The sequence below is a fragment of the Podarcis melisellensis genome, assembly GCF_964234715.1.
Source record: "Podarcis melisellensis genome assembly, chromosome: 12".
Taxonomy (NCBI): Eukaryota; Metazoa; Chordata; class Lepidosauria; order Squamata; family Lacertidae; genus Podarcis; species Podarcis melisellensis.
The window spans coordinates 55,075,368-55,101,080 of NC_138544.1; the positions used below are offsets into that span (position 1 = coordinate 55,075,368).

The 25,713-nt window shown below is 45.2% G+C and overlaps 1 protein-coding gene across 1 annotated transcript in view; it reads right to left on the reverse strand.

Annotated features, from left to right (window-relative positions):
• The window catches only part of WNT3A (Wnt family member 3A), a 95,690-nt gene that overhangs the window by 44,996 nt on the left and 24,981 nt on the right, over positions 1-25,713 (reverse strand). Inside the window, exon 2 of the mRNA XM_081882661.1 lies at positions 4,351-4,592. Coding sequence (XP_081738787.1) covers positions 4,351-4,592 — 242 coding nt within the window. The remainder of the gene's footprint in view (positions 1-4,350; positions 4,593-25,713) is intronic.

The following is a 25,713-nucleotide window of genomic DNA, read 5'->3' on the forward strand; positions in this document are numbered from 1 at the left end:
GGTGAACTTAGAAGGTCAACCGTACAAATCACCATCAAGATGGACTCTCTTAAACATATTCTAAGGGTCGCCTTGCACTTCTGACGGGAGGTCAATTGGTGTTTGCTCTAGCATTAGGGTAAGCTAATCTTAACAGCAGTGTCAGTCCCTTGGGGAAGTGTATGAGGCTGCTATTTCCATAATTACACCCAGAGAGGCTTAAGTTCAGTCCAGTTAAACCAGGCCTGTGTTTATGCTAAAGTTGCTTCCTTCCAAAGCAGGGTTTTGATCTCAACAGAGGTCATGTTCAAAAAATAAATTTGGGGATACGTATAACTGAATGGCGGGTGGTGCTGTGGGTTAAACCACAGAGCCTAGGACTTGCCGATCAGAAGCCCGGCGGTTTGAATCCCCGCAACAGGGTGAGCTCCCATTGCTCGGTCCCTGCTCCTGCCAACCTAGCAGTTCGAAAGCATGTCAAAGTGCAAGTAGATAAATAGGTACCGCTCCGGCGGGAAGGGAAACGGCGTTTCCGTGTGCTGCTCTGGTTCTCCAGAAGTGGCTTAGTCATGCTGGCCACATGACCTGGAAGCTGTACGCTGGCTCCCTCGGCCAATAAAGCGAGGTGAGCACCGCAACCCCAGAGTCATCCACGACTGGACCTATTGGTCAGGGGTCCCTTTACCTTTACCTATAACTGAATGCAGAGATGCTGCAATGCATTCTGTGGGCTTGTCCACACTTCCACTAAAAAAGCACTAATTCGAGAGGATTAGCCAGTGTGGTGTAGTGGTTAAGAGTGGTAGTCTTGTAATCTGGGGAACCAGGTTCGAGTCTCCGCTCCTCCACATGCAGCTGCTGGGTGACCTTGGGCTAGTCACACTTCTCTGAAGTCTCTCAGCCCTACTCACCTCACAGAGTGTTTGTTGTGGGGGAGGAAGGGAAAGGAGAATGTTAGCCGCTTTGAGACTCCTTAAAGGGAGTGAAAGGCGGGATATCAAATCCAAACTTTTCTTCTTCTTCTTCTTCTTGTGCTATGCTTTCTGGCCGTGGGTCTGAGTGGTTCTCTGTTTGCCCTCCACTTTCCCTGGGAAAGCCCCTCTTTACCACTGGTTACTTGAGTTGAGATTCCTGCATTGCAGGGGGTTGAACTAGATGACCCTTGGGATACCTTCCAACTGTACAATTCTATGATTCTGTGATTCTATGAGTTGGAGCAAACATCAATCTGCATAAAACGCGGTGGACGTTTGCTCTAAGTGGACTTTCCTGGCAGAAAATGGCAGAACAAGCAGCCCTATGTGGGGTTTCCTTTCACTTAGCCCAGGAAGTAGCAGTTAATGCAAAATGTTGTGGCACTATTGCTGACAGGAGTGAGACAAACAAGATGAATTTTAACAGGGAGAAATGTAAAGTATTGCACTTGGGCCAAAAAAATGAGAGGCACAAATACAAGATGGGTGACACCTGGCTTGAGAGCAGTACATGTGAAAAGGATCTAGGAGTCTTGGTTGACCACAAACTTGACATGAGCCAACAGTGTGACACGGCAGCTAAAAAAGCCAATGCAATTCTGGGCTGCATCAATAGGAGTATAGCATCTAGATCAAGGGAAGTAATAGTGCCACTGTATTCTGCTCTGGTCAGACCTCACCTGGAGTACTGTGTCCAGTTCTGGGCACCACAGTTCAAGAAGGACACTGACAAACACGAACGTGTCCAGAGGAGGGCAACCAAAATGGTCAAAGGCCTGGAAACGATGCCTTATGAGGAATGGCTAAGGGAGCTGGGCATGTTTAGCCTGGAGAAGAGGAGGCTGAGGGGTGATATGATAGCCATGTTCAAATATATAAAAGGATGTCACATAGAGGAGGGAGAAAGGTTGTTTTCTGCTGCTCCAGAGAAGCGGACACGGAGCAATGGATCCAAACTACAAGAAAGAAGATTCCACCTAAACATTAGGAAGAACTTCCTGACAGTAAGAGCTGTTCGACAGTGGAATTTGCTGCCAAGGAGTGTGGTGGAGTCTCCTTCTTTGGAGGTCTTTAAGCAGAGGCTTGACAACCATATGTCAGGAGTGCTCTGATGGTGTTTCCTGCTTGGCAGGGGGTTGGACTCGATGGCCCTTGTGGTCTCTTCCAACTCTATGATTCTATGAGACTCTGTCAGTATGTTGCATCTCAGCTCAGAGATCCTCACTGGCTGCTGTTTTGTTACAGGGCAAAATTCAATGTATATAAAGCCTAGTACAGCTTGGAAACAGTTTACTTGAAGGGTTTCCTTAGCCCATAATATGGTCACTTGACTGCTCCCTGCCTGATGGTATTCAGCAGAGTCCTTCACTGGACTATTTTTAGCATCTGCTAAAAAATTTTGTTTAAGCAAACCTTCTCAGACATGTATTTTAATATGTAATTTCATTTTATAATCTCTCTCTCCCTCTCTCCCTCTCTCTCTCTCTCTCTGTGTACTGCTAACTTTATTTTGAAGAAAATTAGGCTAACTTCTTTTATTGGGAACTTAATATTCCCTATTTCATGCAAATCACTAACTGGTAGATAAATGAATAAACTAAATCAAAAAACAAATGCCAACATAAGGAAGTCTAAGTCCCATTTCATGCATTAAAGGTAAAGGTAAAGGTACCTCTGCCCGTACGGGCCAGTCTTGACAGACTCTGGGGTTGTGCACCCATCTCACTTAAGAGGCCAGGGGCCAGCGCTGTCCGGAGACACTTCCGGGTCACGTGGCCAGCGTGACAAAGCTGCATCTGGCGAGCCAGAGCTGCACACGGAAACGCCGTTTACCTTCCCGCTGGTAAGTGGTCCCTATTTATCTACTTGCACCCGGAGGTGCTTTCGAACTGCTAAGTTGGCAGGCGCTGGGACCGAGCAGCGGGAGCGCACCCGGCTGCAGGGATTCGAACCGCCGACCTTTCGATCGGCAAGTCCTAGGCGCTGAGGCTTTAACCCACAGCGCCACCTGCATCCCTATTTCATGCATTACACATCAGCAAACCTTATTACTGAGTGCACCTTTGAGAACAAATCCTGCTGATTCCCCAACCAGCATCTCTATATCTTGGGTGAGATTTTCAAAGCCATATAGAGCATTCAGCCTTCCAACCTGTGTTTTGGACACCATGTCCTTTGGTTTACTTCCACCTGAATTCACTTGGCACCCAATATTTGTGCTTTGGTGCTTCCTTCCTATCAAAAACACATAGACATTCTTGACCCAACATCCTGTGGAAGGTTTACCTCCCATCCAAGCTGATCTTATATTTCTGTCACCAAATCTACACGTGGTCAAACATCTCTAATTGTCAACTTGCATCTAATCAGTGAGAATGTTTGGGAACATTCCACAACATCATCCAAACTCAGCACTGTGAGTGCTGTATGTGCACACAGTGGTGGCAACCAGATGGTGATAGCCACCCTATCATCTTAGAACGAGTTCTGCCCTTGGCCATCTGCCCTTGGCCACTGCACTCCCCAGCTACCCTCCCTGGGCATAATACTCATCTCTTCAGGTACCAATGCCTGCTTATCATTGTCTTTGAAATTCTACTACTGCATTGTGACAGCAGCCGCACCCCAGGAAACTGTTCTGACTGCCTGACTAAACTAGGTGAGGATACTTGGTGGGTCTCGAAGCCTTGGTAAGTTAGGAACATCTCCTGCATGTGAAGACATGCTCTACCAACTTGAGTGGACAAGACCAATAGTGGGTCCAGCGATCAAGAAGGTAGTTTCTGCATGTGCTGTAGAGGGAAGTGAGGGGCAGATGGGGCTCATCAACCTGGGGAAATAGCCCATGTAGGAGAAGGAAAGCTTTGATCCTAAACCTCTACTGCCTTCTTTGGGAGAGGAAAAGGCTAAGGAGAAAACCCTACATAAATCCAGAGTGGAGTCCCTAAGACAGTTGGGTAGTGCCTTGCAATGCCTCCTTCTAGCAACTCCTGCAGCAAAGCTGATGCTAAACATATTGCTCTGTCTTTCCTTGAACCACATCAGTGAAGCTGAGAGGAGGGTTCTGTCGTCTGGGCAGCCGAGGCCCTATATACACAGTGCCCAGGCTTGTGCACAGGGAGGTCACTTTGGTGGTGCTAACTTAGCGCTTTGACTTTAACCCTAGAGGTACACTCCATTGTATGTCAAGACAGATGGATTACAACAACAACAACAACAACTGCATTGGAGCATAACTGAAACCACAAGCACAGTCTGATTCCCCAGACAGGAAAAAACACACACAGAAATTGTCTATTTCTCAAGAGATTTCATCAGCTAAACTCTCACCCCCCCCCAAATCCATTTTCTCAAATTGATCATCTCTGTCATTCATTTCAGAACATTGTGTACTCACCTTTATCCAACACTGGCCCAAAGATAGCCAAGCTGTCGTTGACAGTGGTGCAGTTCCACCTCCTACCGCGAAACTGGTGCTGGCATTCCTGGATGCCGATTTTCACCCCTTCGGCTACGCTGGGCATGATCTCCACGTAGTTCCGACAGAACCGTAGTTGCTTGGGCACCAAGCCAGGGATGCTACCACAAAGGATGGGCTGAGTTCCCAAGGAGGAATATTGATGGCCAATCGCCAAGGACCTAAAAAGAGAAGGAGAACAGTGTGGTCTTTCCATTCTCAAGAGAAGTGATCAACTGACTAACAGAGAACCAAAGCCCTTCCCCAAGCCCATCTGCCTCTCACATCCAGCCTGCCTATGCAGATCTGTAATTTCCCAGATACAACTCTTGAGAGATACTTTGGTATACATGGCCTAAAATGTGGCCCCCCAGATGTTGTTGGACTCTGATTCAGCGGAAAAGGGCTGCTTTTCTTTTTTTAAAAAAAATATAATTTTTATTAACCGACCAATCAAATCACATCACATAAATTCCGAATTACAAAGCCGGATTTTGTTGAGGGTACCCATATTTCAAGTTCTGAAGGGGGATTCCGATCATCTTCTTGCTACTGCGTTAATGTCCAAATCAGTCCAAACAAAGTTCATAATTCTATTCAGTCTTATCTTGCTGTTTCCACATCACCTCTTGTTCATATTTTTTCTCTTTTTTCTTTATGAACTCTTCTGATAGTCTCCTTAAGCCGATAAACACCATAAAGGGCTGCTTTTCCACGGGGAGAAGTGGTGGGACAAGCAGGAATATGGATGAGCCCTAAGAGGTGGTTTCAGATCCGTACTCAGTGACATATTTGTGGCAGATCTTGGCTGCACAATATGCAGACCGCCATAAACTGTCCTAGGAACTTTCACCATGTTTTGATAATTGTTTTATATTACATTTAAATTTTATGTAAACTGCTTGGAGTTTTTTTATGATTCAGTGGGATGCAAATTCTGCCAAATAAAATAAATTTTATTTTATGTACACTTTTTGATTGCACACTTTATAAATATTTCTACATAACATTAATAAATGGAGATCCTCTGAGGCACTGAGTGGACATGAGAGAGGGGAGACCCAGCTGGCTTCCACGTTGTCCCATTCCCCTGAGCATTGATTTAATCTGGCTTCTCTACTAATATTTTAATTGCTGAATGTTTACATCATTATTTTGTTGATCTGCTTTTACAATTTGTATTTAAGCTTCTTAGTTGTTGGTGTTTTGCTGCAAGACACCTTATGAACACTTCAGTGTAGAAAGGTGAGATATAAATGGTTGAAATGCAGTCACCCCCTGAACTCACTCCGAGCTCATTGTTGGTTTGTGTGTTCAAGTGGTGAGTCAGAGGTTGGAATGAGTTGAAAAAGAATCACCAGCCAACCCAAAAGGGTTTTGATTCACTTCTTCTTCGTCTTAGAATTTATGATCATGTAAAGCAGGAGTGGGTAACCTCTGGCCACAAGCCTAATTAGGCCCACCAGGCCTCTCCATTTGGCCTGTCCCAGCCAAGCCATACCCACCTGCCCCAAAGGAGGAAGGTTTCATAGAATCATAGAATCATAGAATCATAGAGTTGGAAGAGACCACAAGGGCCATCGAGTCCAACCCCCTGCCAAGCAGGAAACACCATCAGAGCACTCCTGACATATGGTTGTCAAGCCTCTGCTTAAAGACCTCCAAAGAAGGAGACTCCACCACACTCCTTGGCAGCAAATTCCACTGTCAAACAGCTCTTACTGTCAGGAAGTTCTTCCTAATGTTTGCTGTGCTTGAAAAGGGGCTGTGCTTGAAAAGAGGAGGATGCTTATTACGTTTTCAAAAAATTGTAAACTGTTTTGGGTATTGGGAGAAGACAAATTAAATCAGCCACCATGATGAGAAATGGAATGTGTTGGTCCGGACACACCTTCAGACAGGCAGTTTCCCTATTTTTCACCCACCCTTCTGAAAGGCACTTCACTAGATAATGAGCAATGAGCCGATTAGTGATTTATTTCCCAGTGTGCTTGGGGGGGGGGCGGAGATGACACTTTGGGGGGGTAAGAGCTGCAAGGGACTGGCAATTCCATACTGGAGTCATCATCCAGCCTTTACAAAGCACATCTCTTCTAGACGAGCCTGGGGCAATTCACGAAGTGGGGTGGTAAGTCAAGATTAGTTGGCTTTTTCAGGGAAATGTTGGCATGTTTGGAGTCATTCCTCATCATACCTGCAGACCAGAACTTGCCACAGATTTGTGTCATAGACCAGGACGTCCCCCGCCCCACAACCCCCAGAGAAGAGCTCCAAGGACTCAGTGACTATAGTCCTGAATCATTGCAGTGGTAGGTGCAGTGGTAGGTCTCTCTAACTGTTAGATGATCATCTTAGTACTGGGAAGATCCAGGTTTAAATCTCTACTCAGCTATGAATCTCATTGTGGGACCTCAAACCCATCACTCTCCCTTAGCCTAACCTTCCTGGGTGAGGAAAAACCTGTGTGTAGGGGGGTGAGAATATACACTGCTTCGAGCTCATTGGAGGAAAAGTGGGGCAGAAATGAAACGGATATTTATTTAAGCAAATGGGGTAATCCGTGAAGTAGCTGCCCCACTAGAAATGTCTACTGATGAAAAATCCCAGGGGGCACTGAGACCTCTATCCTCTGCTTTGAAGGAGGTACCTGACTCTCCAACAGCCCCAGACCCACCTGCGGGCCAGGAAGACCTACCCATCCACCAAGCATATGGGGCATAAGCATCCCGGCCATGCTGGGATACAACCAGACCTGGTGTCAGCAGCTGATCTACTGAGGCGACTGCCAGGGCCACCAGGAATAATACCACCTTGTCAGGGCCTCTACTGCCACCATCGCCATTGCCTGCCAACACTTGTCAATCCTGACTGTGTGGGTGAATATCCTGGTTGGTTCTGCACCTGCTAGGAACACACACACACACTTTCCTTGGCTGGGTATTGCATCATGGGTGTAGCATATCAGGAGTACAGAAAGCTGCCTTATAAAAGAACAGACCATTTGTTCATCTAGTTCAATATTATCTACACCAACTGGCAGAAGCTGTCCAGGGAATCTCTCCCAGCCTTATCTGGAATTTCAAAACTTCTGTATGTTAAGTAGATGATCTACCCTGCTTGGCTTCCAGTAACAGTCTTGCTGCATCAGTTTAGGTATGCCAGTCCAGGGCTAGGGAGTTTCTAGTGCCTAGAGAATGCTGGCACTTGGCCAAAGTAATGGTGGACACTGGCATGTGATATGCCAGAGGAGTGGTCAGGACTAGAAGGAGAGCTATTAGCACCACTATGCCAAGAGTCCATTGAGACTATACGCCCACACATGCTGCCATAATAGAGTAAAGGTAAAGGGACCCCTGACCATTAGGTCCAGTCGTGACTGACTCTGGGGTTGCGGCGCTCATCTCGCTTTACTGGCCGAGGGAGCCGGCGTACAGCTTCCGGGTCATGTGGCCAGCATGACTAAGCCGCTTCTGGCAAACCAGAGCAGCGCACGGAAACGCCGTTTAGCTTCCCGCCGGAGCGGTACCTATTTATCTACTTGCACTTTGATGTGCTTTCGAACTGCTAGGTTGGCAGGAGCAGGGACCGAGCAATGGGAGCTCACCCCGTCGCGGGGATTCGAACCGCCGACCTTCTGATCGGCAAGTCCTAGGCTCTGTGGTTTAACTCACAGCGCCACCCGCATCCCACCATGATAGAGTACTGCCCCTTTATATCATGGGCAGGTCCCTCAGGGGCAGTGGAGTTTTAAACACACATACACACCTCTTTCCCACACTTACTCAATGCTAAGTCAACAGCAGACCAGTGGTTACCCTCTAAGCCCCGGGTTTTTCAGTTATTCTGGTATCAAGCCTGTTTGTGCAGCCAGATTCCCAGTGAGCTCTCCGTGGTTCTGATTAGTCACTTGCTAATCTCCCAGGGACCACATGGGTGGGTGGGGCCAGATGCAAAAGTGGGTGGGGCATTTGATGTGATTTTTCCCCCTTTGTACTGTAGGCTAATTTCTTTACACACCTGCATAGCCTTCTCTAGCCATCTATGCACCTGTCCTTCCATCCAAGCAAGCAATAACTATTATGAAAGTCGAAAAATACCTTCCAGTCAGGCAAAAACATTCAAGGAGGGTGCAAAGCAAGACAGTTGATGGGTGTGATCTTGGCAGAAGGGGTGTAGCTGAGGAAGAGCCCCAGAGGCCAGACTGGCTTGGGTGGCTGCATTTGACCCCCATGCTTGAAGCCCCCATCTGTGCACTGACCTGAATCTTGGACATGCCTAGCCAGAATACCCCAATAGGACCCAGCCCAAAATGGGACACTTTGGGTCCCACAACACATGGTTCACTAAATGACTTTATGTGCACCTCCAGACTGCCAGTAATTTTCAGGATGGATGAAAACTTGATGTTTGCACAACTGTAGGGGGTTAAAGCACTCTGTCGTCCTACCTTTGCAGCTCCAGATGTTGTCGAACTACAACTTCCATCCTCCCTGGCTATTGGCCACAGGTTCTGGGCTTGATGGGAGTTGTAGTTCAGCCACCGTCTGGAGAGGCAAAGATTCCCCAAGTAGAAGAACAAATCCTTTTCTCCCCACAAAACAACAACAACAAACATCAGGCTCTTTGCAGTTTGGAAAGTGGAAGGGAAACGTATGGGATGAACAAACGACTCATGGGAAGGCGCGTAATCACCCTGCAAGCAAACCAGGATGAAGGAAGTATGAGTGCTCATGACTGTATCAAATCACAGAACCGTAGAGTTGGAAGGGACCCTGAGGGTCATCTAGTACACCCCCCTGCAATGCAGGATTCCTTTTGCCCAATGTGGGCCTGAAACCTATGACCCTGAAATTAAGAGTCTCATGAGCAAATCATAAGGATGCTCAATGGATATTGGGCATAGTCTAATCACTGCGTAAGGCTTTTTGCAAGCAAATCAAGATGAAAGCAGAGTAACCCCTTCTGGAAGGGTCCTGTGAATCCCATGATTGGCTGACCATGCCATACACATGGGAGAGAGTGTTAACCCTTTCTCCTCCATGCCATTTTCCTGACGAGAATACCCCTCCTCCTCCCTTTAAGCTGCCAATAGCAGCAAATAGCTTCGGGGGCAATTTTCACCAGGAAAATGGTACAGAAGGAGAAGGGTCAGCTGGGTCTTAAGATCTTCAGGGAATCATCTCCATGCTTTGCTGCTAGATGAAATCTGTTGTGTGGCAATGTGGGACTGAGCCTTTTTTGGTGGTGGCCCCTTTCTTGTGGGATGCCCTCTCCTCTCAAGCATGGCAGGCACTGTTATAACTCAGGCACCAAGTTTATGTCATCGCTACATTTATATTCCACATTTTTTTTAAGAAGCTTAGGGCTACTCCCCGCCCTCCTCACTCTGTCATCACAACAATCCTGTAGGTTAGGCTGAGAGACATTGACTAGGCCAAGGTCAACCATTCAGCTCTGTTGGCTGAGTTGGGATTCAAACCCTGCTGAGACTCCAAGACTTTGGCCACCTCATGAGAAGAGAAGACTCCCTGGAAAAGACCCTGATGTTGGGAAAGGAGAAGGGGACGACAGAGGACGAGATGGTGGGACAGTGTTCTCGAAGCTACCAGCATGAGTTTGACCAAACTGTGGGAGGCAGTGGAAGACAGGAGTGCCTGGCGTGCTCTGGTCCATGGGGTCACGAAGAGTTGGACACGACTAAACGACTAAACAACAAAGTATGACATTCTAACTGCTACGCTACACTGGATCTCAAGTCAAAAGCTACCTCTTTGTTCCAAAATTTTAAATGTTTCCGTCTGCTCGTGCTGTTTTGCAGTTGTCCCATTTGCATGTACTTTTAATGAGCTTTCTGGTTGTTTTATTGTGTTTATGTATAAATTCACCCGAGCAATTTATTTTATGTTGCATGGTATAGGTTCCTTTTAAAATTAATAATAATAACTCCCCTCTGGCTGTGGTCTAGATCCAGATAATTTCTTCTGTGGCTGTTCTTAGTTTTAAAAGAGGGAGAAGATGGGAATCTCATAAATCACAGGATTCATACAGAGTCTTCTCTGGTTTGCAGTGGGTTTCCCAGCCTTCAGAAATGTGCATACCACCTCCCCTCCATACTCTCATAACAAGAAATAAATAAATATACATAGCAAATTGATTTTTCTCTTGCAGGCCGGAGCATGCTGTATAATTGGAGGCATTGCCTTGTCAACGTAGACCGGTCAGACTCGACTCGAGACATACCTTACAGCTGTTTATGGAACCACAAATGTTATCCTCCTTGAATTTTTCCCTCGCCCTGTGCTTGAATTCAGAGGCTGATTTATATTGAACCAGACCAATGGTCCGTCCAGCTCAGTACTAGGCAGTTGCTCTCCAGGAGTTCAGGCAGGAGATATTCCCAGCCTTACCTGGAGATCCCAGGGATTGACTCCAGGACCTTCTGCATGCAAAGTGGATGTTCTGCCACTGAACTATTCCTTTTTCCAGTAGTATTCCCATATTTGGGGAGAGGGGCTTTGGACAGAATCTGCCCACTGGTCCCAAGAGATATGAAGCTGTGATTTTGCCTGCAGCCGGCACTGCAAAACTCTTGACCAAATAAGGCACAGCCAAATAGATCAATAGGGAAATGACAATAGATCAGAATGTGCTGTTATGTGGTTCCTACCTGACCCCTTACAACAGCTTCCTGGTTAGACTTCCAACAGTTGCCAAGTCTCCAGTGATAGACTACCCTTGTCTCTCTGGTTGCCATCCCTGCCTCCAATGCAGCAAGTTCCATACTTTAACTATGTGTTATGTGAAGAAGTACAGTGGTACCTCGGGTTACATATGCTTCAGGTTACATACGCTTCAGGTTACACACTCCACTAACCCAGAAATAGTGCTTCAGGTTAAGAACTTTGCTTCAGGACAAGAACAGAAATCGGGCTCTGGTGGCGCAGTGGCAGCAGGAGGCCCCATTAGGTAAAGTGGTGCTTTAGGTTAAGAACAGTTTCAGGTTAAGAACGGACCTCCGGAACGAATTAACCCGAGGTACCACTGTACTGTACTTTCTTTTATTTGTCCTGAATCTTCTGGGTTCGCCATACACTCCACTGTACTACACAACAACCCGTTAGGGATGGACTGGGAAGTAAGATTGCAAAATACAAAGGCATACGTGTTTTTGTGTATATATGCAATCCCCAGAACATAACCCTTGTGCAGGTCATGATCAGACGGTAGTTTGCTTTTATTACCTTGCACATACTTTTGTATTGCATCTGGGCTGGGAGGTCTGGAAAACCTGCTCCCTGCCTTGCAGGCCTGGGAGTATGGGGCCCGGATTGACTCCAGCTACAAAAGCTGAGGCTGCTGAACAGACTCTTGGGTTGAGGTATCGTTTGGAGGGTATTGTTGCTGTTTTTGATATTAATGTTTTGTATCTTTATTTTAGATCTCGTTGTGATTTATGTGGAAATTGTTTATTGTACTTTTTGATATTTTATTTATGTCTACTTTTGTTTTGTTCGTAATTTTGTATTTTTTTATTTTATTTTGTAAGCCACCTTGAGCATGATTTTGTCTATGAAAAAGCAGCATACAAATAAAATTATGTATGTATGTATGTATGTATGTATGTATGTATGTTGTAGGCTACCTTGAATTCCAAATGCCATGGATGCAATAGGAGTGCATTAGTAGTATATTTTTACTGGATCATCCATACAGTGTTCTGCTTTATTCGTTGTTCTTCAATGCTACTGCATTATTGCCGTCTAGAGGGGCACTTTTGCACTATAGCACAACAAACGCAGTATAATCTTCCCACCCCTGCAGAGAATTTGTGGTATAAAAAGTTACAAGATTCCAGCAGGAAATTATGCAGTGTGCACTGATTGAGAGCAAAGGAGTATGCCCTTCCCAAAATCTTTACAGGCGGCAGTGGCGTAGCGTGGGTTGTCAGCACCCGGGGCAAGGCAAGTAATTTGCGCCCCCTAACCCGTGGATTTGCGCCCCCTAACCCATGGATTTGCACCCCCTAACCCGTGGATTTGCGCCCCCTAACCCTAACCCCCAGATGTTGCGCCCGGTGTGGCCGGCCCCCCCTGCACCCCCCCACTGACAGGCGGAAACACTATTAAAAGCAAGATCACATGTAACTGCCGCAATACCATCATGAACACGAATCATCATATACGTGCAATAAAAATGATGTCTAGAAGCGCCCCTAGACGTCTTCCTGCATAAATGCACATGTACTGGATTATACATTGTGCAGGCATGATGAAAATCCACAGAAATCTATAGATTTGCAAAACATATCTTACATTGTGGACTGTGCAAAGCACCACAAAACCGTCAGATTTTAACACGGTACTTAGGAGTACAGTACTTGCAATTTCTGTGGCATCTTAGCTTTCCAACTGTCTTCCCTTAAATGTTAGTTGGAAGAGCATTCAGAAAAGGAAATGCACAGTGGCACAAAACCAGGATGGATTGCAAGCATTTTAGAGGACAAAATAAAATAGCAATTTGCTTCAGATGTCCCAAAGAATGTGAAGGGCATCAGATTAGTTCTTTATTTTGAGGGGGAGTGGGCAGATCATTTTTTGGTCATCATGCCTCCTTCACTAGTTTTTTAGTTACAAACTAGATATGTGGTGGGAACTGCGCCCAGTTCTTAAGACAATGATCTACAACCAGTGAAATGTTCCACCTTTTCAATTGGCAGAGAGGCAAGAGGAGGCTATACATGCCTGTTCACCAGATTTATTCTTTTTTCTCCTCCCAAACAGCAGAATACATCACTTGGCACCTCGTGGGTGACTCAGCCGCCTGTTGTCTCTCATCACCACGGAGCTTTATCAGGATTGGGTAAGTCTTAGTTCTGATGATGAGTCAGGACTTTGCAATACAGAAGGTTGGTGGTGAAGATTGATGGACTACTGCTGAATCCTAACACTGGACAGGAACCCCAGTGGTGGATTCCCCAAGGGTGATGGTGAGTCAGAGCTGAGCATCTGAGGTGAGATGGACCAATATTTATTTTTTTTATATGATTGATTGCTTGGCCTTCCCCGTTCAAGTTACAACAACGATAGAATCATGCAGTTTTTAAATTCAGTATCCCAGGCAAATAATTAGAGTAGCTAATAATACTAAGGTAAGAGCAGCGTGCTGGATCAGGCCAATGGCCCATCCAGTCCAGAATTCTGTTCTCACAGTGGCCAACCAGATGCCTGTAGGAAACGCAAAGTATGACCTGAGCACAAGAGCCCTCTCGCCTCCTTTCTTCTGAAAGCATTGCTGCCTCCGACAGCAGCATAGCTGTTGTGGCTAGTATGCATTGAAAGCCTTCTCTTCCATGAATTTGTCCGGTCCTCTTCTAAAGGCACCCAAGATGGCCATCAGTGCCTCTTGTGGGAGCGAGTTTCATACCATCATCATCAACAACAACAACAACATAACAACAACAACAACAACATATACCCTATGAGAGAGAGAGATAAAAAGGTAAAGGGACCCCTGACCATTAGGTCCAGTCGTGGCCGACTCTGGGGTTGTGGTGCTCATCTCGCTTTATTGGCCGAGGGAGCCGGCGTACAGCTTCCGGGTCATGTGGCCAGCATGACTAAGCCACTTCTGGCGAACCAGAGCAGAGCACGGAAACGCCGTTTACCTTCCCGCTGGAGTGGTACCTATTTATCTACTTGCACTTTCACATGCTTTCGAGCTGCTAGGTTGGCAGGAGCAGGGACCGAGCAATGGGAGCTCACCCCGTTGTGGGGATTTGAACTGCCAACCTTTTGATCGGCAAGTCCTAGGCTCTGTGGTTTAACAAGCAAAGCCACCTGCGTCCCTAAGGGAGAGAGAGAGATACTTGCTATTAAAATACTCTGACTAGGTATAAGGACGATTAGCAAATCTCTCTGAGAAAGCCATGGCCTTTGCTAGACAAGGTGCAAGGCAAGGCCATGAAAAAAGTGTGAGGAAAGAGAAAGGGAGAGGAAGGGAAAGAAAAGGAATGAGGTGATTCAATAAAATAGAACAAAAGGCGTATTGGGAGGGAAAGCACAGGACAAAAGATGCTTAGGGTCCTCGAGCCTGGGTGCTATTTTTTTGTGAGTATATTCTGCAATATGTCATTGGCACTTCCACTTGTGCCATGCCTAGAAAGCACAGGTCCAAGCAGTTCTCCCCTTGCCCTTCTCCTTTCCAAGGGAAAAACCTGCTCTTTAGTGGTAGATTGGAACAAATGGCAATCTGGGGAAATCCCAAATTGCCATTTGCTCTGATTGAGCACTAAAGAGCAGGTTCCCCCCCCCAGGGGAGAGCAGCAGGGCAAGGGATGTGTGGATAAACTCATAGTGGTGGATTTATATTGGACTATCTACATATCATTCCGCTTTATTAGTTGTTCTTCATCGCTTCCGCATTAGTGCCATACGGAGGGGCATTCTTTCATCATAGCACAACGTAAGTGGGGCAAACATACCCAACCTGGAACGTTTGTGGTATGAAAAGTTTCAGAATTTCAGCATGGAATTTGGGGGCATTAGCTGGTTGGAAACAAAGCAGTATGTCCGCACCAACACTTTTGCAGGCACAAATGGCATTAAAAGTGGGTTTGCATATAGCTGCTCCAATACAGCCTAAGCACAAATCATCATGAATACACCATATAAAGAAGACCCAGAGGGGCCCTTACACAGGTTGCGGTTTTCCAAGCCAAATACTGTCCATTAATATAAGAAGAGCCCTGATGGATCAGGCCAATGATTCATCTAGTCCAGCATCCTATTCTCATAGTGGCCGACCAGATGCCTGTGGAAAACCCTCAAGCAAGACTCAAGCACAAGAACACTCTCCTCTTCTGTGGTTTCCACCAACTGGCACATTAGCTAAGCACAAGGGTCTCCATCAGGAGATTGAGAAACATCCTGTTTTCCTATTCCCCCTGCCCACCCCAAAATCCCTCGCCAGGTTACAATATGTATAGCAATGGGAGAACTTTCCCTATTGCTTTCATCCGGCTGGTCCATTTCTTACTTAGTCAAATCCCCCAATTGAGAGGGCTGGCTGCAGGACGTGTGAAAATTAGCACACAGCTATCAGCTTGGGAGGCTCACAAATTGAGCAGAAGACTGGATAGATGTTGGATGTGACACTTCTTTGTCAATGGGTGCTTTTCACAACGCCTGCAAGGACGCCACCCACTCCTGCCTCCCCTGCTGAGGGCCTTCTGTGTCTGTGCAACACCCTGTTCACACACTTCATTTTGTTTACATTTTTTACCCCACCTAAGCTCCCAAAGAGCTTGCAAAATAGAAAACAGTTTTTTTATATATCGAACAATAAACCAGTGGCGTAGCGTGGGTTATCAGCACCCGGGGCAAGGCAAGTAATTTGCGCCCCCTAACCCATGGATTTGCGCCCCCTAACCCGTGGATTTCCCTAACCCCCAGATGTTGCGCCTGGTGCGGCCGGCCCCCCCCTGCAATAAACAAAGATTAACAGGATTAAAACACCCAGAGAAAGTATCAACACCTCTCTAAAATTTTGCATGAGGGACAAAATGACTGAGGTTCAAGCTAGGGATATTCCATTGGATGTGGGTAGATGGGGAGAAAACATCAAACATTCTAGGTTAAGAGGAGCACATAACGCATAAGAAGGGCCTGGCTGCTGGATCTGGTGAATGGACCATATTGTCCAGCGCTTTGGACTACCAGATGCCTAGGAAGTTTGAAAGCAGAACCTGACCTGCACATCCCCACCCAAGCAAGCAGGAAGCATCATCGGAGTCCAGGAATACCTTCCAGCCAGACAAAAAACATTTGAGGAGTGTGCAAAGCCAGGCCAGTCATGGGTGCAGCCTGGGGAGAAGAGGTATAACAAGAACACAAGAAGAGCCTGTTGGATCAGGCCAGTGTCCCATCTAGTCCACCATCCTGTTCTCAAAGTTGCCAAGCAGATGCCTGTGGGAAGCCTGCAAGCAAAACATGAGTCCGACAACACTTTGCCCACCTGAATTTCCCAGCAGCTGGTATTCAACATCATACTGCAGCCAGCAGTCAAGGTAAAACATAGCTATTGTGGCCATTAGCCATTGAAAGCCTTCTCCATGGCGACACAAGATCTACCCACCTTGGAAAAATGGCAGATGAAAGTGATAGACTATATGGAATTGGCTGAAACGACTGGCAGAATCCAAGACCAGGGAGAAGAGTTGGTGGAAGAAGATTGGAAGAAATTTAAAGACTATCTGCAGAAATATTGTAAAATTCATGAATGTTAAAATGATGTAGGATTGAAATGAGATGGCCTTAGAAACAAAGTTAAAAGAATTGGTAAAAATTGGATTGATAATTATATGAAAATAAGAAGTTCAAAATGTTATGATATTAAATTAAGATAAAAACAATGAGGGTAAGGATTTGCTGAACTATCGTGTAAATTGGAATACAAAAAAGGGAGGCGTGAGGAGGTCAGGAAAATAAGTAAATGAACCTTAAGATTTGGAAAGATTGATTTGTTTTTAATTGTGTTTTTCTACTTATTATCTATTTTTTATGTATTTTGTATTTTTCATCTGTATTTTTGTATCTTTTCTATTGTTATTTTTTCTTTTTTCTTCTTTATTTTGTATTTTTTTCCTGTTTATAAAATTTTAATAAATATCTATTAAAAAAAAAAGAAAGCCTTCTCCATGGCTTTGTCTAATTCTCTTTCAAGGCCATCCAACTTGGTGGCCACCGCTACCATTTGTGGCAGCAAATTCCATAGTTCTAAGTATGTGCTGCAGAAAGAAGTACTTTCTGTCTTCTGTCCTGAATCTTGCAACGCTCAGCTTCATGCAGCGTGCAGACTCCACAGCACCCAACTGTCTTTCAGCAGTGCAACTCCCATTAATGATTTCTTTCACACAGCACTGCAGAAGCTCTGGCTGGCCTCCAGCTAGTGATCTGCTAGCACACACAGCCACTTGCTCACGGTTTGCTAGAGATACCAGCTTTGACTTGCCAAAGGAGGGGAAGAAGCAGCCAGCCGGCATTGAGCGAATCCGCAAAGGCCTGTGCCAAGATCCCATGTGTGTTTGCTTTAGAAACCGGAGACAAACCCTCCTCTCCTCCTCCTTGTGATAAAAGTGGCAGGGTTATTGGGTTTGACAGATGGCTCCTTGTGTGTTACCTGTCAGTCTGATGGTACAATTGCCTTGGAGGATTATGCAATAAGGGCCATGATTAGACGACTTGAGTGAGAAGAATGGACAGAAAAGGAGCAGCTTCTAGGGCTTAGGGTGGCAATGTCCTGCTTTCATCTCACAAGTGCTGGAGATCTGAGTGGAACAGCCTTGGCCAACCTGGGGCCATGCAACTCCCATCAGCCTCAGCTTGGCCAGGGCTGCAATGAAGGTTGTTTAGAAAGGGACCTTAAGCAGTAGAGGTTCCTTTGGGGATCAATGTATTTCCATCCCCTGCTGGTTGCCTTTGTTGCAAAACTGGCTCCATTTCATCCCATATGTGGGCAGAATTTTTAAAAGGACTAAATCATTTTAAAATCTGCCCTAAGATGAAAGAAAGAAAGAAAGAAAGAAAGAAAGAAAGAAAGAAAGAAAGAAAGAAAGAAAGAAAGAAAGAAAGATACTTCAGAGGTGGTATGTGGACTGGCTATTTCTACCTTCAGTGTTTTACAACTGCATAGAGCAGCTCTATGGTTATGTTGTTAATTTCCCCCCAAAATGTTCCAAGCAAGCAACTCTGATAAGAACAGATACTACACTTGATCTTGGCCAAAAGGCCAAGAAGCGATGCAAGCAAGCAACTCTGATGCTGTTTGGCTGCTGCTGACTTGGGGTGCGTAATACCGTATTTTTCGCACCATAGGGCGCACCGGACCATAGGGCGCACCTAGTTTTTATCCATAGCCCTGTGCAGCCTCTCCCTGCTGGAGGGTTGTGCGCGGCTATGGAACAAGCCTGCATTCACTCCATAGGACGCGCACACATTTCCCCTCCATTTTTGGAGGGGGAAAACTGCGTCCAATAGAGCGAAAAATACAGTATATTATTCTAGAATCAATGGAGACTGGGTACTTGGGGTTTCACCCCCCCCCCAGTCCACACACAATCTAGATCCATTGCCCTTTTTTTGCTCTTGAAAAACGCTTCTTGAAAACCTGGTTTCCTTTTGAAAATAAAAGCTTGTTGCAGATTGTTTCTTCATTACCTTGCAGTGCATCCATTTCAAAAGAGGTGGAAACAGATATAGGTGGTCCTAGCAATGGAGGGTCCTAGCAATACGGATGGTCCTTATCCCTGCCCTGTGACTTTGATCACAACATGTGCAGGAGGAAAGAAGTGGGGATAGCCTAATCAAGAGGAGGGTTTTCGAACATGTATCAAGCGCCACACCCACCCTTGTAGGAAGCAGTAACTAGAATCAATCTAGATCGAAAGCATGCTGAGGATGAGCACGAACAATTCCTGATTAAGAAAAAGTATATTTTTTTGTGCTATAATGGGTTGGTATGTACACAGCCTTGGAGAGAGAGGGGGAAATAGAGATGAATTTTGCACATGTTGGCTGTTCTACATTGGTACCTCGCAAGACAAAATTAATTCGTTCTGCGAGTTTTTTCATTCTGCGAGTTTTTTCGTCTTGCGAAGCACGGATTCCCTGGGTATTAACGGTTTTAAGAAAAAGGAAACAAACTTGCAAGACGTTTTTGTCTTGCGAAGCAAGCCCATAGGGAAATTCGTCTTGCGAAGCAACTCAAAAAACAAAAAACTCTTTCGTCTTGCGAGTTTTTCGTCTTATGAGGCATTCGTATTGCGAGGTACCACTGTATTTTGTTGTAAGGTTTGCATTTTATATCACATAATGCTTTGGGGTGACTTTGGCCAAAACCCCTCTTTTAACCATAAATAAATGGAAATGCAATTATTTTTGCATCTTCCTCCTTAAAACTCTGCTCCTGACCCTAGTCGCTTATCGACAGCAGGAGGCAGACAAATTAAGAGCTTGTTCAACTTTGGCCCGACTAAGGAAGGATCATCTCCACTGGAGCCCCACGTGGTTCCGTTGAGTGGTAGGAGATCTCCGTTAGGCAAGGAATCCATTGAGGAATCTCAGCTTGCAAAGAAGCCATTCTCTTGACCTGGGTCACAAATGAGTACTTGGAGGCAATTCTCCAGGAGGACAAAGCTAATGCAAACATTGGTTCTCAAAAACAAATTGAGGAGACCCGTGCCTGTTGCGTTCCTTGAGATACTTGAACCTGTGCCAGCCCGACAGCTGCTAAACTAACATTTGTACCAGAGGAGGAGGAATTAAGACTCTTGGGAGGATGCCGTAAGACTTCCTGGATTGCGGAACAGAGCTTTGGAATCCAGAAGGAGAACAACAAACACTCCTTTCACAGCTCCAAAGCACTGGAGGATTAGGGATGGGGTGAAGAATGTTGTCAGGGAAAGATCTGGCAGGGTGGGGACATAAAAAAGTCAGGTGCAGATCTAAAGGTGCTTATGAAGGCCTAAGGGCGTGGAAGCCACCTTGGTAGGATGTTCAGAGAGGGTTGGACCCAAAAGAAACCTGCAGAACTCTGGTGAAGGAACTTTGTGAACTGAAGCCGGCCTAACGAGCTACTTTGGACAGTCGGGGTTCAAACCTCAGAGCCCCCTTCAAGCACAGAAAGGAACAGGCATGCAGCATTTGGCTTCTATGATTGGTTGGCAAGATGAAGGCTTTGGGTTGGCCGTGCCTCATGCCACTAAGGACTAAGCTGTAGGCAGCCATTAGAGCAGGGGCAGACAGGCTTTTTCACCCTGAGGACCACATTTCTTTCTGGGCAATCTTCTGAGGGCCACAGGTCAGTGGTAAGCAGGGCCAGAGGCAAAAGTGGGTAGAGGAATGGACGCAAATTTTTCCTTTGTACACTAGGCTAGTTTCTAACTCACACACCCCTCTCTGTCCCCCTTCCAGGTGAACAAGAGACATTATCAGAGTTCAACAACACATTCCAGCAAGAGAAAAAACACTCAGGTCATTGAGGGGATCTGGGCCCAGTACAGACGTCTAGGGCAGCACATTCATTCCCCCCCTGGCCTGAGGTTCTACACTCAGAAGTAAGGTTGGGGCTGGAATTTAGAAGCCAAGGGTCTCTGCAAGGCTAAATCTTGATATCACACAGGAAGATGTCATATCATTCTCTGAGCATAACCAAAACAGCCTAACAAAATCCAGTTAGACATGCCCATGACTCTCAACCTCAACACAGGGAGCAACCGAAGACAGTATCAGAGTTCAGGGACACGTTTTACTTTGGCAAAATTGTCCAAGGATGGTCTTAAGGGGGAGGGTGTGTGGCCTGGGGACACAATCCTGAGATTCGTGCAGACAGGTTTGGAGGGCCGCATTTGAAGTTCCCCAGCCACGATCTAGCCCAGCATTTTCTACCCTGAATGTCGTTATGGTTAATGCCAGGGATTAAAGTTGGGAGACATGCAAGGCATGTGCTCCACCCAATGAGCTATGACTCGTCCCCTCTTTAGCATCCCCGTCATTGATGAAGATAAAGTCAAGAGACTGCTCCGTTGATCCTGAAAACTACAATGGAATAAGTGCTCCCTCTCTTTTCTAGGCTTCCCCATTTCCCCATAGCCTTTTCCCATGCTACCACCACCACAGAAGTTATGGGCCACAGGGGCGAGGCTTATCAGCTGGGCTCTTCCTACCAATCACCACCCTCTCTTTCAGTTGCGTGGCCTTCATGTGGGAAGGACCCACACAACTGGCTCCTTTCATCCTATGTGGTTCTGGGCTTTAAAACATCTGTGGGGTGACTCGAGACAACGTCATGGCGAAGTCAGAAGCATGTGTGATGTGCGAAGGAGACCTAAGCCATATGCATATCTCTTCCAATGTACATAAAAACGTTAGGCTGTCATTGCACAGCTCCCATTGGAAGATTTGTACTGCTACATCAAACCTGGATTTGCAGGAAGAAATTGAGTTGGGAAAGTAAAAAGTGAACTTAATGGTTGCTTAAGAGTGGGAGGAGAGAATCTCTAGGGGGTTAATATGGGAGGAATGGGGGGGCGGGGGGGCGGGGAGTTGGTGAGCAGTGGCACAGCCCCAAGTATTATACACACACGTATACAGTGGTACCTCAGGTTAAGTACTTAATTCGTTCCGGAGGTCCGTTCTTAACCTGAAACTGTTCTTAACCTGAAGCACCACTTTAGCTAATGGGGCCTCCTGCTGCCGCCGCGCCACTGGAGCACGATTTCTGTTCTCATCCTGAAGCAAAGTTCTTAACCCTGAAGCACTATTTCTGGGTTAGCGGAGCCTGTAACCTGAAGTGTATGTAACCTGAGGTATCACTGTACATTGGGAGCTCAGTTCATGATGCTGTGTAGTGCTTGAGCATGGATCCTGGAGATTTGAGCCAGTAAATATATATAAGATATAAGATATACATATCACACACACACTTGGATTGTGTTTAAGACTGTCCTGCTAAATGCCAGGCATGGCACCCCCATTCACCTCCCTACTGATCTGCTTGCTTGACCAAACTGGATGATTCTCCCCACCTCCCCCGCTTTCCTTCCAAGCAGAAGACAGCTACTTCGGCTGCTGTTGCTGCATATTTCAAACAAGCCCGTGCAAAGGATCGGAGACGCTTTCCTTTGCACATGGTGCCCCGGGCCACAGATTTTGCCTCCTTACTTTGACAGCATTTTTTCTTTTTGCTTAATAAAGAATGTACAGCAGCAGGCCTTCACCCCAAGCTATTTATCTGGAGCACACAGGAAAAAGCCACAGCGAGCAAAAAAAAAGGGAGAGACATCCAGGTGAGCGGCGGCTGTGCAGAGGTTGTAACATCCTTGCACAACGGGCCTGTGAAGGAAGCCCTATGGCGTTCTGGGCTTGGAAAGTGGTGGTTCGAGGGGCTTGGAGAACCTCAGCATCATGGACTGAGCAAAGCCAGAATGAGATCAAGCCCAGTATCCTGCTCCCTATAGCAGCTAATGGTCATATGCCTCTAGGATGCTCTCAAAGCAGGGCATAAAGGAATAGATGTCTTCCGTTGTTTTGCCCCTAACATCAGGCCATCAGAAGTATCGTGCCCCAAAATATAGAGGTTCTATTTCACAGCTAATGGCTGATAGTTGACCTTTCCTCCACCATTCATGTCTCTAAACCCCCTTTAAAAGCAACTAAGAGTCCCTCCAGGTGTCTTTTTAATTGCTCATTCATGATGATTTGTGCTCATGATGCTATCAGGGCAATCATATGAATCCCACTTTCAATAATACTTGCAGGTTTGCGGCAGTCACATGGCTTCATTTCCAATTAGTGCACATCTCATAATTTCCTGTTGAAATCTCATAACGTTTTAGGCCACAGATTTTCTGGTTGATTTTCTGGTTTTATTTTTCTGATTTTTTTCTGGTTATTTTTGTCCCACTTCTGCTTCTGAATCTGTTTCATCAGCTGATCCTCCTGAGTTCTAGCACTTTGGGACGTGAAGAAACACTCTTATCCATATCCCACACAGCATGCATCATTTCTTAAGCCTCAATAATGTTTGGTGTCTTTTCAGTAGTGTTCCCACTTGTCATAGCTCTATTTGGATGCCCTTTCTTCCAGTTTTCCCACCTTCTTTGAGATACCAAAGGGTTGGAGAACCGTGGCAATCCAGATGGTGTCTCAGACTACATATCCCAGCAGCCATCATGGTCAATGGTCAGGGATGATGGAAGTTGTAGTCCAGTAACCTATGGAGGGCTACAGATTCCCCATCCTTGACAGGTCAACCACACTTGCCCATTTAGCATGTGTATGTCTGTCCCTTAGGATATCCCTTGTAAACCACAACAGAAGAAGGGCACAATTCTATATTTATGCTCAAACAGTAGCTAGAACCCTGTACCTGTTTTCCATAATGTGAGGACTTGACCATCTTAAAAACAAAACAAAACTGATGTGGAAATGTAGGGAACTGAAAAAGGAGGAATTGAGTGAAAGTGACAGATCTGCTGATCTTTACCTGGAACACACACAACATTCTCCTGGGTCTGCAGGAGAAAATGGGAGCTGTGGGCAAGCTGTTTCTCATGAACGTTTGCTCACTACTACTGATCTTCTGGCTATGATTCTATGAAAGCTGGGTCAGTGCTTCCAAACTCAGCAAGGAGCATCGGGGATGGCCCTCCTAGTTCTCATGGAGGAGAACATCAGTTGAGGGTCGATTACACCATTTCAGACTGCTGGGGGTTGGGGGAACGGACTCTATGCAAAATAAAATTTGAATGCACACAGAGAGAAAGCAGTGCCCAACCTGGTGATAACAGAATAAACTAAGCAAGCATGAAGCTGCAGCCCAAGATAGAAAAAGAGATGGTAAAGGAACACCTAGCTACTTTAAATGAATTCAGATGTCCAGGGGCTGATGAGCTGCACCAAAAGGTACTAAAGGAGCTTGCAGATGTAATCTCAGATCCCGTGTCTATAATCTTTGAGATTTCTTGGAGAACATGGGACTGGCAGAAATGACTAGCAGAATCCGAGACCAGGGAAGAGAGACGGCAGAAGAAGATTGGAAGAAATTTAAGGACTATCTTGGGAAATATTGCAAGATTAATGAATGTTAGAATGATGACGGTTTAGAAAATAAAGGGGTTTTTCAGCTGTAATGATTAAGTAAAAAGAAAAGAAAGGTTGAAAATTAAATGAAAATTAAGGGAGAGGATTTGCTGAATTAATAATTAGAAATTGGAATACAAAAAGGGGAGGTATGAGGAGGTCGGGGAAGTAAGTTATAAGAAAATAAGGGAATGAAACTTTACTTGTTTTTAAATAGTTTTTAGTTTTGTATTTTGTTTTTTATTTTTTGGTGTTTGTGTTTTGTTTTTATTACTTTTTTTTGTATAACCTTTGAAAATTCAATAAATATCTTTTTTTAAAAAAAAGAGATTTCTTGGAGAACATCCTAGTAGACTGGAGTGGGCAAATGTAGACCCCAGCTTCAGAAAGGAGAAAAAGAAGACTCAGATAACCACTGACTAAAGCTTGACATTAATACGAGGAAGGGTTCTAGAACAGATAATTAAACTGTCAGTCTGTGGTGACCAAGAAAAAGAGACGGTGGAAGAAGATTGGATGAAATTTAAAGTATATCTGAAAAATTGTTGTAAAATTGATGAATGCTAAAATGTTAAGGGAAAGGAAAATATAGAATTACAGCTGTAACCGATAAGGGTTAGAAGAAACTTAAAGAGAAAATAAGTAATTAATTAATTGGTGTGAAGAGTTGCTGAAATTTTTTTAAAACAGAGACACAGAAAAGAGGAGGTAAGGGGAAGTCCGAGAAGTAAGGTTATGAAAATAAGTTTTTGAAATTATACATGTTTATATGTTTTGGGTTTGTTCTTGTGTGTGTATTGTTTTGTCTCTTATCTGTGTTGGAAAACTAATAAAAAAATTATTAATAAAAAAAACTGTCAGTCTGTGAGCACTTAGAAAAGGATGCTGAGATTACTAAGATCCAGCATAGGTCAAAAATAAGTCATTCTTTTTTTGATAGAGTTACAAATGTGGTGGATCAGGGGGAATGCTGTGGATATAGTATATCTTGATTTCAGTAAGGCTTTTGATGAAGTACCCAAATGTTTTGTTGTTGTGTTTTGCATAGAATGGTAAAATGTTGGCTGGATGAGATAACTGTTAGCTGGTTGGTTGACTGACCAAACCCAAATAGTTCCTCATCCTCCTGGAAAAAAAGAGATAAGTGCGGTGCTACAGGGTTCTGTCCTGGGCCTATTGCTGTTCAACACCTTTCTAAATGTGACAAAGGAATTCAGAGAATGCTCATCAAATTTGCAGATGACACCAAACTAGGAAGAGTAGCCAATGCTGCAGAAGACTGAATCAGGATTCAAAATGACCTTAACAGATTGGAGAACTGAGCCCAAAGTAACAAATTCAGATATCTAAAGGACTGTCACATGGAACATGGACCAAACTTGTTTTCTCCTGCTCCAGAGGGTAGAATGTGAACCAATGGCTTCAAGTTACAAGAACGGAGATGTCAACTAAACATCACAAAGAACTTTCTGATGGTAAGAGCTGTTTGACAGTGGAACAGACTCCCTTGGAAGGTGATGGACTCTCCTTCCTTGGAGGTTTTTAAGCAGAGGTTGGATGGCCATCTGTCATGGATGCTTTAGTTGAGCTTCCAACTGTACACTTCTCTGATTCCAAGAGAGAGATCTACCCTATCAATGAGATGGATTCTAACCTAAAGGTTAAA